The sequence below is a fragment of the Anopheles marshallii genome, chromosome 2, assembly GCF_943734725.1.
Source record: "Anopheles marshallii chromosome 2, idAnoMarsDA_429_01, whole genome shotgun sequence".
Lineage (NCBI taxonomy): Eukaryota > Metazoa > Arthropoda > Insecta > Diptera > Culicidae > Anopheles > Anopheles marshallii.
In genome coordinates, this window is record NC_071326.1 from 89,822,534 (window position 1) to 89,837,484 (window position 14,951).

General features: G+C 45.4%; 3 protein-coding genes across 3 annotated transcripts; 1 reads left to right on the forward strand and 2 right to left on the reverse strand.

Annotated features, from left to right (window-relative positions):
- Positions 1-437: 437 nt before the first annotated feature.
- LOC128707071 (MAPK regulated corepressor interacting protein 2) lies at positions 438-3,299 on the forward strand. Its single transcript, XM_053802017.1, has 5 exons — positions 438-489; positions 636-714; positions 2,410-2,549; positions 2,985-3,044; positions 3,112-3,299. The coding sequence occupies exons 1-5, from the start codon at positions 438-440 to the stop codon at positions 3,285-3,287; spliced, it is 507 nt and encodes a 168-aa protein (XP_053657992.1). The 3' UTR covers positions 3,288-3,299.
- Positions 3,300-4,628: 1,329 nt separating this feature from the next.
- Positions 4,629-6,800, reverse strand: LOC128708096 (uncharacterized). Its single transcript, XM_053803054.1, has 4 exons — positions 5,931-6,800; positions 5,270-5,840; positions 5,037-5,200; positions 4,629-4,967 (listed from the first exon to the last, which is right to left on the reverse strand). Exons 1-4 carry the CDS (start codon positions 6,798-6,800, stop codon positions 4,629-4,631), a joined length of 1,944 nt encoding a protein of 647 aa, XP_053659029.1.
- A 3,245-nt stretch (positions 6,801-10,045) lies between these two features.
- On the reverse strand, positions 10,046-11,258 carry LOC128706910 (mpv17-like protein). Its single transcript, XM_053801853.1, has 4 exons — positions 11,130-11,258; positions 10,974-11,062; positions 10,338-10,450; positions 10,046-10,266 (listed from the first exon to the last, which is right to left on the reverse strand). The coding sequence occupies exons 1-4, from the start codon at positions 11,256-11,258 to the stop codon at positions 10,046-10,048; spliced, it is 552 nt and encodes a 183-aa protein (XP_053657828.1).
- Between the last annotated feature and the right edge of the window lie 3,693 nt (positions 11,259-14,951).

The following is a 14,951-nucleotide window of genomic DNA, read 5'->3' on the forward strand; positions in this document are numbered from 1 at the left end:
ACCACACCATGCAAAAAAAGCAATGCAATAAATTTAAAAAAATGTTATGACATGACAGTATTTAATAAACAAATGTTCCTCTTTATTTTAAAGTGTAGTTTTACTGAGTGAACTCAATATTAAATTTTTAAATTAAAGTTCATAAAAAGCAGCGTCTAATATTCCGCGATGAATCAAATGTTGCATCGTAAAAGTTACTTGGGTTATTGTATGCTACCACAGTACGGCACAGTGTGAAGACCCTTCTTCAAGGGGGCAGCACGCGGTACTTTGGCAAATCGCAGAGAGAATCTCTCAACATTATTGCCATACGAAATTGTCACTTGGGTGAGTTCGGTTGATGTGAGCAAGAGGGTTGTTTTCGTGAAGGGATTTTTGTTTGAATTGAAATTGCAATAGCAAAGGTTTATTCGTGATAAACGTGAGCCAGAAAAATCATGTATACGGTATCGAAAGGGCCTAGTAAATTGGTGGCAAAAACTAGACGAGGTAAGCGCTAGCGGGATGAAACCGTGCGCGAGTTCAGCTCGCAATGTTGTGCAATATAGCACTGGTGCCGAAAAAAAGCAACGGAAACAGGATTCTAATAGATGAAAGGCGTATTTTGATGGCGCTTTCTTTATTTGTGACCGCAGGAATACCACAAAACTACGAAAAATACGAATTGTTTCGCGATCTGGGCCGGAAGGAATGTGATATTACGAGTGAATTCAGGTGAGTGAACGGTTCGCAAAAGTTTACATAACAACCCTCCCCTAACCACCGGCGGGCAATGTGGAACGGCTGATGGAAGGAAGAACGGCAGCGGGACACAAATGCATTGGAACCCAAGAACTGTCTGCTGATGTATGTTCTGTCGGTGTGGCCCGAGCAGGAATTATGTAATGTGACGGAAACAGCCTACTGATTTTTTTTTCCTCCCGATTTGTGTCTATGCATTGCAGTGCTCAGAAAGTGTTTCAGAACTGAAATGTTTTTTTTTCGAACAGTTCAAGGTGCTAATTCAATTCACATGTTCACTGAACCAGCGTACCGTATCGGTTATTTACTGGTGCAGGTGAAACTTGCGCTACACGTGGTTTCCATGCTTGATACTGGTTCACTTTTTTTTTGTTCGAAAGTAGCTGGAACGGATGCCGGTGCAATCGGTTTCACGGTGCAATGAAAACAAGAATGTGTGCAAGGCTGAGAAATGTTCAACATCCCCTGCCAAGTTGTACCCAGCAGCCGACTGGCTGTCACGTGGTTGCGAGCTAAGAAGAGCGTTAGTTTTTACATAACGTTTCCGCGGCAAAGCAGCGGCGAAGCATGGAAGATGATTGACAGGAGTATTTTTACGTCTACGGCGCTAGTGTCCCGGAATGGGTGTATTCCGTGTTTTCTAGAAATATATCTTTGCTCGTCGGCTTCGGCCATAGCATGCGCTGGAAATCAATCAACCGTTTCCTGCTTGCGGTTGCTAAGGGCAACATCTTAAGAGGTTGTTTATGATGTGCAAAGCATAAGCAAGCGATAAGGAGCTTGATGGGGCAAAATGTAATGAAATCTTCCATAGATTTGTTTGACAAGGCTTCCCGAAGGTGGCCTCTTTTTGAAGAGTCATGTAAGAGAGCGTACGGACCATTACAATTATCACGATCGAGATTTGCCCCGCTTTCCCTTGCGGTTGCGTGATGATCGTCGTGTGTGAGGGTCAAAGTTGTATTGGATTGCACCCAAGGTATTTTCACATCCTTAAACAAAGTACATGTAAACAACATGTAGTTCGCTGGCTGTATTGAGATGGCGTACCGCATAGACAATGGCGCAACAAATAAAGACCGCTTGTTTCACGTGTTTTTGTAAAACCCTAAAAGGGGCTTACCCTATTGAGTGGTGTAGTTCTGACTTCCTGCAGATTCTCCGCTATCAAATGTGACGCTTTAAGTAAATATAAAATTAAAATGCATACCTTCGCCGCTTATCTTGGTGTCTTATCGTTCAGATTCACATGGCTGGGCATTCGGTACCTCGTTGGGCGTTGGGATCGCGAGACCCTGATTTCGGGATGAACAAATAGCATTGTGTTATCGCCGTGACAGTTGATGCTCCAAGACCTTTAATGTAAATCAGAGACACACAAACAGGGACGAAAAAAAAAAGAGTCAATATAAAGAGAAGCTTTTCACGTAGCAATATGGGCTCCGGGTTCGGGGTTCATGCATAAAAGCAACAGCTTTTACCCCAAGACAAACAAATTCCCTTAAATTCCACACTTTCTCTGCCTTCAAGATGAACATGATCTGCTGCACGAAGGGTATACGGTTTGCGAAATAAATATTTAATGTTACTTTGTGCGAGTACGGGTCTGGACAAACACTGAATGCAATGCTATTTGTCTTAACATGTCTGTTTTCTTTTCCGTTGCAGTGTGCCTCGACCTGTGTTTCAAGCGTCCACAAAATCTGCTGCAGTGCAATATCTGAAGGCACAGCAGCAACAGCAGCAGCAATCGTACGAACAGAATGTTAGCCCACAGCATGAGGAGCTCATCAAATACATCAATGATTGTACGTATGCAATAATACGATGCCAGCCAACCAACCAATCCATGCACGAACACCGCTCAGATAGCCCTAGCTAGACACTGCATCGTCATCGTTGCTCAACATTGCAGTTCCGGGGTGTATGTACTAACGTATAGCATTCAATGGGCCTGCAGTGTTTCAAAGCCGGATGATGTTGTTGGAAATGATCACACACACTCAGATCACAGTATCTGTTCTTGTAACCATAGCATCTGAAGGATCTCCCATCAGGAGACAAACAATTTTAAACCGCTTTTTGGCAACAGGAAAATAGTCTGAGACTTGCCTAACTTCTCCTGCAGGTGATCTTGCAATGAGTTTTGGGTTGATGGTTGGTAGGCGGGCGCTTACAGTACCAAAGTGTGTTGGAGCAGCAATGAAAATTATTATATTAATTCAACAACTCTTTACTTTCAGCGTGGAATATGGTCGTAGCCTCTAATCCTTACGATGTACCTGGTTCACCTGACAGTACGGGTAAGAGTACCACTGGAGCAACGTTTGCTTCATTTTGCCGCTACTGACAATTTTACGCCTCTTTTAGGATCGAACTGCTCGCTATCTTCCAACAGCAGTACGTCCTCCGTCTCGTCAACATCAAGCACATCGACAGTGTATTATAATGAACCACCCAACCCGCTGCTAGTCGACTTTAAGCCATTCGACCTCGAGACCTGGTGGGGGAAAAGAATATTCAACAACATTACAAAAAGTCTGTGAATTTACCTCCACTGCTTACCCTAATCCGTTGTATTTTAAGCGTTTAAACCAATACCTAATTAGTGATCAGAGACTGTCCCGTGGCGCAAAGTTGTTGAACCGTTGGCTTTAAAGAGACGTTTTTTGCGAGATAAGTAAGTGCACGCAGTGGAGGGGCATAGGCTACAGGAGGTTGCTAGTGGATGGGTAGCAAAATATCGGCGAGGGGAAAAACAACTACTGGAATCATTGTTCATCTCCTGTACTTCACGGTAGATACCTTTCCGTTAGTCTTTGTTATGTGTTCTTTTTGGCAATATGTGTTTTTTTTTGTCGAAACCCCCAGTCTAGATCTTACTGCGTAGTTCCTATTCAGAGAAGTGTATTCAAACGTTTTGTCATGCATCATGATCATTTATTAGGGTATAGCGAATACGAAATGTTGCAAGCAGTTCAGCTAATTGGCTTTGCGAAAGCGGTAACTATTGTAAACAATTAGTCAGCAGGGCTCACTGGAGCATGTTTCGGCAAGCTTCTTCATTCAGTTGGTTTTATTTGGAGTGAACAAGCGCTGTCCTAATGTGCTCTGTGGAAAGACGCAAAATTTATCGCACTGTGCGAAAATGCCGATTAATCTATATTTCCTCTCGAAACTCAAACTATTCTCAGTTATCCAAGTATGATTTTAGAGTTTAGTTAAAGATTTGTATATTTTTTTTGTATTTACCCCAATTTGAGAGATTTTATTGTGAAATTCTTGCGGTCCCACATAATTGGAAGTGCTTTAAATGAGAAAAAAAACTAAAATCAACCCGTTAGGTTAACGAGGGTGTATGATAATCATTATTCCGGATAGTCTGATATGGGTAACTGAGAAAAGTTGGTAAAGAGAAAACCAATATGCTGCAGGAATTGCTGGCCGATAAGCGGTTGTGTTGAATTTTGAACAGGTGGGATAGTTGCAATAGATTAAAACAAATGTGGCGCAATGCATATACAACGCATATACAAGCAATTGTGTTCGTTAAGCCAGCTGCGGAAAGTATGAAAATATAGAATCACCATATTTGATATAACAATCCTGAACAGTTTGTGATAAGAAAGAAAGTACGAAGTTTTGGGATGTTTTTGGTAACTGAATGAACAGAATCAGAAGGAAATAGCCAAATATTGTTTGTAATTGAACATTAACATAAGATAACAACCGTTTCATGTTAAGCGTATCTTGTGATTTCACCTTAGAATATTTACATTATCTTCGTTAAGAATGTTAACTAATCTTCTCTTTCATTGAAGTTAAAAACTCACTTATTTTTATTGCAAAAAATCAGCTAAAGTTAAGAAATCACATATTATAGACAACTAAGCTTCCTCGAGTAATTGACCCATTCGTTCGAGCTCTTCCACTGTTCCCTTGAGAATGCTATGGGCTTCGTCTTCCGTTCGAATAACTGCACGATCGGCTAGTATTCCAAGCTGAAGTTTGCCACCGTACGTGAGAAGCGTAATTCCAACGGCGGTGGTACCAAGGTTTGGAATAAAAAAGCTGAGGTTTTTCAGCTCCTTGCCCTGAATTCGTGGCAACTGCTGCGGTCCCGGTAGGTTCGAGATCGCCAGCGTGCTGTGTGCGCTTTTGAGAATCTTTCTCAGTATGGTCTCCGGAAAGAGGCATGTCATTTTTGACATGATCCAATAGTTAATCTATCGAAGAGCAGGACAAGAGTTTGCATTATGCCCCTTAATAGGAGGTAGTTGTTAAGGTGTACTTACCAAATAGTCCGAGGAAGAACGTAATACGTCAGAATAACTTTTAACCGCTAGAATGCGTTTGGTAAGTGCGTAGTGCCTGCTAGAATCGTTCATCTGTATGCCGGGGCATATAGGCAGGGTCTGAAGTGCTACCGAAAAACGGTTATGTAGCCTCAAGTGAGGCGCTGTAAATAGAGCACACAGAATTGAAGATCGGCATGTGCATATTGTGAACAAACGAATGTTGTACATACTTTCTTTTTCGATTCTTGCCGGTAGCACAACTGTAAGGTTTTTCGGTGGCTTACTAGTTTGGCTAGTAAAATAAGTTTCCAAACTGGACGACAGTGCAGTGAGGAAGACGTCGGAGAATCTCGTGCCGGGGATAAGCCGTTTGGTGCGCTTTATAATCTCGACCAAGTTGGTGTCACTGTTGTGGTCTTCCTGTATCCAACTTACGACCTTTTCGTTGGCCATCGTGACCGCATGTATGCAATTGTTATCTGCCTGGCGTCGGGAAACGTCGTGGAAGAACGCTGGAGCGGTGTAAATTGTCCAGAGAATTCGGACAAATTTGTCCCTCTGTGCTGTGAGGTCTGCCGATGTGGGAAGGCTTTTCCAAACACGCTGGAGGAATGTTTCGCCCACCGTTAGGCGATGCTGATTGGCGGCATTCTGCTGTTTCAGGATGTAGTTGATGTTCATGACCTTCAGCTTAGACAGATGCTTCCAGCGTGATGGTACCTCCTTATCGACAATCGCTTCCAACAGCAGGCGCATCAGGGCTACCCCGTCACCTAGCGAATGATGAACGCGAAACAGGATCTAATTGGAAAGGGAGTAGAGTAGAACAAAATCAAATGTTAGAAAGCGTTCGTTGAGTGTTCACAGTTTGGGGCCAGTTAGCATACGTACGGGATATTTAAGCACCTGTCGTGCCTCATCAAACAAGGGTTGCTTGCCAACCAGCACTTCCCACGACGAGGTATGGTCCGCCGGTAGGTGTCGATTGTTAACTTTGCTCAGTAAACTTCGCAGCTGGTGTTCCTCAACGAAGCGTTGACCGTCGGCAAGCGGAATGGTATCCATGTAGCGAATGTAGTCCTCAACGGTAAGCTCCGATTGATCGGACCAAAAGTAGTAGCCGAGCGCGACGTTACGCTTCCAGAACATTTTCGGATATGGCTGATAGTTACGCATAAGCCGCGAGGATATTCGTTTGCGCAGTGTCAGCAAAATGACAGCACTGATCGAGCTGTCGGTGGACGTAAAAGATTCCTCCACGTTCGCCATAATGTTTATCATGCCCCGTGAGTTTTGATCCTCTATTGCCCAAACCACATCTGCACCGTCCAGCAAACCTTTGAAATGTTTCCCATGACGATGTTGCAATACTGTCTGTATTACAAAGCGGTACATTTGGAACGTGAGTAGAATTGTGACCAGAATCGGCGATATCACTAGGAACTCGAGAAAGGTAAGGAAGGTATAAACCACGCGACGTAAGTCGTCGTTGTTGGTAATTTTCACATGACTGTGCTCCTCCTTCCATCGCGCTAGTTTGTGCCGCAGGAACAGAAATAACACTACACCCGAGAGTAGTCCGAATTGCGCGGGCGATAGGAGCAGATCGAGTCGATCTTCTTGCTGCAAAAGCGGCACGGTATTCGTGATTTGCACCGGACCGAATCGTCCATGGTGGGTAAAGTTGCGTGCGACGACTTCCCAAATGGAAACACCCTGGGTTGAGGCCCAGTCGAAGAAGGTGGTCGCCTCGTCTGCCATCGGTGTGCCGGTGGCAGCAAGTTATCAACGTGCCGAACAAGACTAGATTCACACTTCACCCAAATAGCGATGATACGCGACTGAATGCCACAAGAATCACTAAGTAAAGGTCAGTTGCGGTAGCTCCGGTTCCGACAATCAGCTGTTGATTGAAACAATTCGAGGCGCTCACGGCACCATACTACGGGGTAGGATGTAGTGTGTAAGGATGTTTATTTCTTGGCACAGTACGGCAATAGGACGGTTGTTATCAGGTGACCCGCCGCGGACGAAGTAAATGGAATGAAATGTTGCTGGCGGGTTTTTATAGCTTCTCTACCGTAGGACCGTTCCATTACACCGGGCGCAGGCTTCAACGCAGGCTGTGGACGAAGCTTAGAAAATTGTATATTAAATTATTGATGTTGCGACTACATGTCCCCGGTTCCCGGCTATTGCGACTGCAATTCGGACGCTTTGTGGTATGTTTTTCCTTGATGTGCATAACCGAGAACGTGTGCCGTGGACGGGAGGACCAAAGCGTTGCGGCCTACGGTAGGAATCCTTATCAATTCTGCGACGATGGCGACGAAAAAAGACAACAAGTAAAACCATTGCAGGCTATGATCCGCTAGAATATGCTACTAACAGTATTTGTGCGCGAGAGACAGAGCGATAAAGAGGGGGATAGAGAGCGAAAAGGAAGGCGGAAAAAGTTCGAGCATTAAGAAAAGATTACTTAAGACGATGTATAATACACATATTATATATTAAAAGTCGTGAAATGGTATAAAAAATGTTGCCGACTTGTTGCATATAGATAAGCTCCGAGAATCAATTATTTCACTGACTTGTTGACCCGAGGATGAACTTGTAGATTACTGGGGCGTTTAGATTTTGGGCCGAAACAGCAGATTTTTTTGACAGCAGTTTAATGAAACGTTTCATGTCATTGAAACAACATAATTGCAATTAAAGCTTGAAAAGCCTTTTGAAATTAGAACGTCGAAAACGTTGTGCCGAGCAACGCCATTTTAATCCTGTTGTCAAGAGCGACCAGGCGGCCGCTTTATTGGAACAGTGCAGTGCTATTACGCATCGCACCTGGTTACGGTGGTATTTTAGTGTACTTTTAGATCCAAATTTTCGAAGTAAGCTTTGACGATGAAACATCGCACATTCTTGGGTGGTGGTGGTGGTCATATATTCGCACCAGAAAACGGGGGAAATGGCGGAAGAAACGTGGACACATATGAAACACGTGCAGCACTGTGTGTGCGGGCAGTGTCGCACGAGGTTTGCCGTGAAAGCGTTGTTTATTTTCCGTTAACGCAGCGTACATCCCAAAACGTTGCTTGCATGGGTCGATCTTTATCGAGTCCGTGGACGAAATGCGTACCACAACCAAGCCTTCGTGCTGCGAAGGAAAGGAAAGCAGAAGAATAAAACAAAACAAATAAATCGCCTTTCCCGTTGGGTCCTACTGATTACGTTGCTCGGTTAAACATTTTCGCTGCACGTTTTCTTTCAGACACCTCAGACCTCACACCACCACAGCATGGGTGGGGTCCCCGGGGTTGGAAGGGTGGGAATTTATTTTCGCCCACAATTACTATACGATCGGTCAACGGAAAATGCGTGCGGTCGGTTTTTTTTTTGGGGGAGGGAGGCGGGAAAAACTGCGCCATGCGGTTTCCCGCACTCCCTGCCGTGTGTACATAAACTACACCCGGTGCGTGTACGCACACGGTAGCAGACGGAGTCTGAGGCGCTAAATACGCGCGTCCATCGTCCGCTAGATCGTTAAATAAATCGTACATCCCTCGGACTTTACGTACAGTTTGTGCCCCACTGTCCGGCTGCCCCCATCCGTCCTTAGCTCCGAAGCTTGTGCATATTTTCATCTTCGCTCGCGTTCATCTTCCTCGCATCCCGGCTTCTAGCGGGTTGATTTTTCCCGTGCTCGCGAAGCGACTCTGTTGGCTTACGATCGTGCTAGACGATCATATTTGTTGGTGTAGTGGGTTTTGAAACGATCGAGCTCGACTGGAAGCTGTGTTGTTTTTGTTATTCTTAATTTTTTATTATACACAATAGATGCTGCTGGGGGAGATTGGGGGGAGATTGGAAGGGGTGGGTACAAGGGGGCGCTGACGTGAGATGCTGAGCAGGTACATCCGTGTGCAAGCAAAGCGCAACCAATGGCAATCATTTCCTTAACTGGTTAATTTTAACATTTTCCTAAATATAGTCAGTTGTTGAGGATTAAATTGATTAAACTTAGCCTGATTAATATTTAAAATATTGCACACAAAAAAGTCAGCAATGTAAAACAGTTTAAATAGTGTTGCGCGAGTGTACATCACTGTGCATCACGGATAGAGTTTCCTGGGTGCATTTTACGCGCGTTCCATATCAGCTCGCCCCACCATGCCCACGGTGAGTGAGGTGATGAGAGCGAAATACGATCGAGTAAAATCATTTGTTTATAATCAATTTTTCCGTTTTGTTTACAACGGTGAAATGCGTTGTCGAAGTCCAGCCCACGGGTCTGCACGACCATTAGGACCTTCGCTTCTCACGTGCAGCACACCTCCAGGAGCAGCCGTGTGGCATTAAGATTACCCCGGAATCCACTCCACGCGCTTCACCCTCTGTGTTGGGAGCTCGGTATTAACTCAGTGAGCGTTGGGCGGACCCAACAACGTGTGCGGTTCGTGTGTGCGTGGTGAAGAATGGTGTGAAATATTTTTATAAATCGTGGCTAATATTAGTGTAGCCGTGCCCGTCTACGCTGTCCCGTGCGTATGGCTTCCAGTGCGAGAAAGTGGAGAAAATGGACAAAAACTGTCTTGCACGGTTCAATTCATTATTTACAATATGCTAGCTGATGTAGAACGAACGTGTAGCCAATGGCTTAAGGGAGACTCGGGGAAGGGCAATAGTAATAATGTTCCTCGCGCGTTTAAAAAAAAAATGATTCGAACCATTTGTCTAACACGCGTCCCTGATTCATGGTAGCGATTATTTAATCATTTGTGGATTTTATTTCTATTTATATTAACAGTAGTAAATATAATCTCATCGTTTACGCGGTAACTTATGTCGTGATTCGAGCAGCATTAAACGCTTGTATGCTATGCGAGAGCGTATTTTTGGTAGATTGTACGATTGAAAATCTGTTTGACCTTAGTTTTCCCTATCTAATAGCTATCTTTGTAACGCTTTGCGTAGCTCTTTTTGATAATATGACGCTGACGAGTGCATTAATTCGTGCTGAGCATCTTTTGCCGCTTAACCCAGCACAAAATGTTCACCCAAGCGAAGGCACATGAACCCACGTAAACCACGCGGAACTTTGGTGGCACGAGGACAAAGTTGAGCGTTTGGGCCGGTATCCAAAACAGGCAGGATCGTGCAAACGTCGGCACAAACTTTTGACGGCACTCTTCGGTGATGGATGATTGTTGTTCCATTAGGGACATTCCTGCAAAGGAAGAAGGGCAGTATTAAAAACACTGCATGGGTGTATTTGAAGGAGAGAAATGTGATACAAACCGGTAAAGAATATCACTAGCAGCGGAGGAGTTAGCACAAACTGATCCAGCAGCAATTTTTTCACTATAATACGTTTGGCAGTGCCGGGGAAGGTTTTATCTAACCATTTGTACCTGCAAAGGGATTCGGAAATATGAAAGCAAACACACGATCGTTTGCAGCATTAATACGTGTTTTTTGGGCAACATGTTTCGTTTCTCCCCCGTTGGAGTCCTTCAAATAGCAGCACCAGACAAACCATTAACAGGACATGTTCAATTTCAACATTAAATTACCTTCGGCGAGCAAACGGTACCCGCAAACATCCTTGATCCTCGTTCGTGCAGGAAATGATTGGCAAGCAATGGCGAATAATGAATGGCGCGATTTGATGGTGGAAAGTCAAATTCTTACTTTTGTTCTGCACCACGCGGGCGGAACGGGGAAAAAAGGCATGCAGCGTTGAGCGATGTCGGGAAAATAAAAGGATATGTGAAAATGAAAAAAGAAAAAACCATAAATCGAGTTCACATTGGAATGAAAACAGGTGGTGAGAAAAGAAATTATTGATTAAAAAGTGCAGTTTTGTTTACGCGTTCCATGTAGCTTTGGAAGTTGCATTAGTTGAGTGGCGTTGGCGATCGGAAGCATACTCACCAGTTGTAAAGTATTGGGGAATATATGAACGTTCCCATGACAGCGTATCGTGCTAGCGTTGGTCGATCAATATCTTGTGGCGGGTCGGTCTACAAGTATACAAAATAGCCAACTGTTGAGGTAAAGGTTCGTACCGTCTACTGCATTAATACGCACCAAGAACTTTCGCGTAATTGTTTGTTGCGAAAATTCTGCACCGACGTACAGCGTCCCATACACGAGTCCATTTCCCGCCAAAGGATGCTTCGTGAAGAAGCGACCGAAAGCTTTCAGCAGTGTTGCCATGGCAGCCAGCTATTAATGCAGGTCCCGTACGGGCCGAGTGATGCGGCCTGCCAGCTGTAGCTGCGCTTACGCTGGTGAAGAAAATCGATGAAACGACCATTAAGTACGTGGTGTTGCTTATCAGATGAATTTAGTTTCTATATCTTACGTTCAGATGTTCTACCCCCGAGCTCTCGATCACGGTTTTGGGGCAGAAAATCCCTGTGGCAAACACAACAACTTCGGTCGTATTTTCTATCACCTTACTGGCAGGAGGGACCTCGTGGACGCTCTGTAGAAGTATCACGAGTTTAGTTTGGCTACCGTTCCCTTCGAGTGCCCTGGAAGGATGGTTTTTGGTAGAAAATTGTCGAATTAGACGACTGGACGATGATAGCACCAAGAGTTTGAATATTTCACCAGTGAATATATTAGAACCGGACCGCACCGATTGACCGAGCTAATGTTAAAAGGGCGCTGGTAAATCAATGCTCATGGTTTGCGGGCAACTTCACACAAGCACCTACTCCTCGTGGGATGCCGTTCATGCGCAATACGCACCGTGAGCATGTTTTCGGATATTTCTAACACAATGTCAACGTGGCGTTTGACGTTTCCCTCCCCACAAACCGTTTGCGATGACTGTGACGCATTACGTAAAGCGTCTGCTTACCTTTTTTGAAGCGCGTCTGTTGGTTTCTGATGCTCGGAATTTGAATGGCACCGACCAGCTAGTTGTGGTGTCGGTTGTAAGACTGGCACCCGCGATACAGCGCGTGCTGTTGGGCACGAGAAATAAAAGAAACCAGCACGGTACGGTAGAGTAATCACCGCCAATTGATACTAATAAACTCACCACGATCGTTTTAAATTGAAATCGACCGAATGTTGTATCGGGCGGTATGGAGACGGATGGTCCCGGACGATGGAGATGGAGGGCCGGGGGTTTCGATTCGACACCCCTTCCCAAGCGGGGTTTTAATTGGAAACGCATTCGTTGGGTGTTATTTTTGCGAATCAATTCAATAATACAATTTTGTTGAGAGTTATCAGCCAGAAAAGGTTCGAACTTAGACAAATATATAGATTTTCGTGATCTCAAGATTTGCCACACATGCGCTTGAAAATGAAAACCGAAACGATGATTTGAAAGAACCGACGAGTGGTGCTCTGTTTTAGCTACAAAGTGCTTGATCGTGGACATCTTTTTGCAACATAGCGCATGTGTTGGTTGTGCATGCGTTCACTTTGACCCATTCGCCGCAGTTCGTAGTTAAGAACATTGGTGCGGATCGATTGCTCAACCGCTCCCCCCGTTCTTTCGCGTTCTGCGTAACTCGTTGATTGAGCTCCACAACGTTGCAGTTACGCGCTTGGTGTGTTGCGTTTGACATATAGTGGCAGTGCAGTTAACGACATTAACAAGCGCCCCGGCCCACGCATCGCGACGACGTACGAGACTGCTGTTTGTTGTTTTCGGCATGCGGTGGGGTTGTCATGGCTGGTGAGCGGAGTGTTTTGCAGCACTTGGACCCACCGCACAACGATTGGTGCAGTAGCTGCAGCACCCCGCCCAAACAGCGATGGCGCCAGATCGCCAGATGATCGTCGTTCGATGACATTCGATGGAACTGGTCGCTTGCATGAGGGCGTGTACGGAGAGAACCGTTGTGCGTAAACACGTGGCTAATTGCCAGTGTAGCATGTGATGGGTGGCCACACACGAGAGCTTCTAGGGAGAAAGCAAAAGTTGACTAAGAGAGATCTTATTTTACCAGTTTAATAGCGGATATTACAAGCAAAGATAGATTGCCAGGTAAGGAGTTCGCTTTTCATTGCTATTCCTAGAATTCTAAGGTGTCCCTCCTCTTACTTACCATACAACACAGCTCCAGCTGAGATTTGAACCCACACTGGAGATGCTGCAAAGTTCGAGTACAACTCACTATGCTAAGAGATCGAGTTTACTTAGCATCTCAAATACTCGATGACTATCTTCGATGACGTCTGCCTGTTTAGGATGAAATTTTCGCTCAGTTCTCGGTGGCAGTCGGCAGCGGCTCAATGACATCATTGAGTGCGACACAGTGGTTAGCTGCACTACACACTCCCCACTGGGTATGGTAGTTGTGCGGTAGTCTCTTTGAACCTTGTGTCACGTACACCGTCACCGAGGATAAAAGACGGACCGAGCGGTGATCGTCGTCATCATCGTTCACTTCCAGGCGCTTCGGGCTAGCCGAAAACGGGCACCTGGACGCACATGATCGCATGGTGCGCGCACGAGTGTTGAATTCACCCCCCCACCTGTATGGTGTTGGGTAAATAAAATAAATGGACGATTGATATGTTTTCATTTCCAACAGCGCTCACGGAGCGTACGAAAAACAAACAGATATATAGATGACTAAATACCGCAAGAAGCCGTAGCTGGTCCATCAATTCCATTTGGCATTGAAGCTGAAGAGCTTTCGAAACCGAAGAGGTTACCAGCACGCGGGAAACAGTGTTTTCTGCATGCGATTGGGTGTGTGCGTTTTTTTTATTCTCTGCTGTTGTTTTTGCAGGGTCAGCTCCAGAATCGTTGCAAGGAATGATTAGTGATATTCACCACCAGCCAGCATGTATGTAGATGCTTACAAACGAGAGCGTTTTTTTTTTCAACGCTGCTAGTATGGCGGCGGTAGTTGGTGGGTGTAGATGCAGATGGATGGAGGAGTAGCCAACAAACGGTGATTATGAGAAACGTCCGGGAGTCCGTGGTGAGGCGAAACCTCAGAAGGTCCATAATTTCCCATATCCGATCTGTTGGGCCGTTTGGGAGGAGTAAACCGATTGGTGTTCGATCGTTCGAATGCTCCGTTCGCGATCGGCTGGGAGAGTCGATGGAAACAGTTCGGCCAGATGACGGTGCGGGGTATCGGGTAGTTGGAGCGGCAGGAGCACTATTAGGTGGAGCACAGCCAAGCGCAGCATTACCATACTAATCAACCATCTCGGGGCAGCATCGGTTTGTGGTTTTGTTGGTAGAATAGGGAAAAATCTTACTGCTGCGGTTGTGGAGGCAATCTTAAAGAAAAGTACTTCCGGTCGCCACCGGTCCGTAGTAGAACCGTGATTAAAGTCGAAATCCTGACTCATCGACTTACCTCTTGCACCCAGGGGAACCCAGCCCGAGGGACCTGGGGAAAGGGAAAAATAAACACACACCGTCATCGTGTTTCGAAGATAGTTTGCTACACCGTGGTGTTGTACCCATTGAAAACAATTTAAGCGTAATTGAAATTCACACACAATGGCTGTAAGTGCATAATTATAATTTATTCACGAAACGAGAAGACGACAGACGCAACACGCCTTCGAAGCGGAGGCGCACAGCACAACAAAAAAAAAATGGCGCAAAATGCACCCCGTGGATGCTGCAAAACTATGTATTTCTTTCTTAGCGTACGGCTTTGGAGCCTGGAAACGATCGCGCGGAGGGTTGGGACCGTGGCAATAATATGTTGCAAAACGGGCTGCGTCATCGGGCTGACGGAGCAGTCTCTGCCGTAAGAAACCGGGGCACGGATGCACGGAACTGCATCGCATTTTCATTGTGGTCCTTTTTGTCCTTGGCTGTCCACCGGGGTACAATGGGTCACCGGTCCCTGCATCTCGTCAGTAAGTGGAGTAGCGAGAGCACGACAGAGACAGAACTTCGGCGATCGTTCG

Bases quoted from the DNA above. Each gene is read 5' to 3' on its own strand.
- LOC128707071 (XM_053802017.1), top strand. From the start codon at position 438: ATGTATACGGTATCGAAAGGGCCTAGTAAATTGGTGGCAAAAACTAGA. The intron at 490-635 runs GTAAGCGCTAGC...TTGTGACCGCAG, and splicing joins GGTGGCAAAAACTAGACGAG to GAATACCACAAAACTACGAA. The intron at 715-2,409 runs GTGAGTGAACGG...TTTCCGTTGCAG, and splicing joins GATATTACGAGTGAATTCAG to TGTGCCTCGACCTGTGTTTC.
- LOC128708096 (XM_053803054.1), bottom strand. From the start codon at position 6,800: ATGGCAGACGAGGCGACCACCTTCTTCGACTGGGCCTCAACCCAGGGT. The intron at 5,201-5,269 runs GTATGTACAACA...CTCTATTTACAG, and splicing joins GGCAAGAATCGAAAAAGAAA to CGCCTCACTTGAGGCTACAT. The intron at 4,968-5,036 runs GTAAGTACACCT...GCTCTTCGATAG, and splicing joins GTTCTTCCTCGGACTATTTG to ATTAACTATTGGATCATGTC.
- LOC128706910 (XM_053801853.1), bottom strand. From the start codon at position 11,258: ATGGCAACACTGCTGAAAGCTTTCGGTCGCTTCTTCACGAAGCATCCT. The intron at 10,451-10,973 runs GTGAGTATGCTT...ATCCCTTTGCAG, and splicing joins TCCCCAATACTTTACAACTG to GTACAAATGGTTAGATAAAA. The intron at 10,267-10,337 runs GTTTGTATCACA...CTTCCTTTGCAG, and splicing joins GCTAGTGATATTCTTTACCG to GAATGTCCCTAATGGAACAA.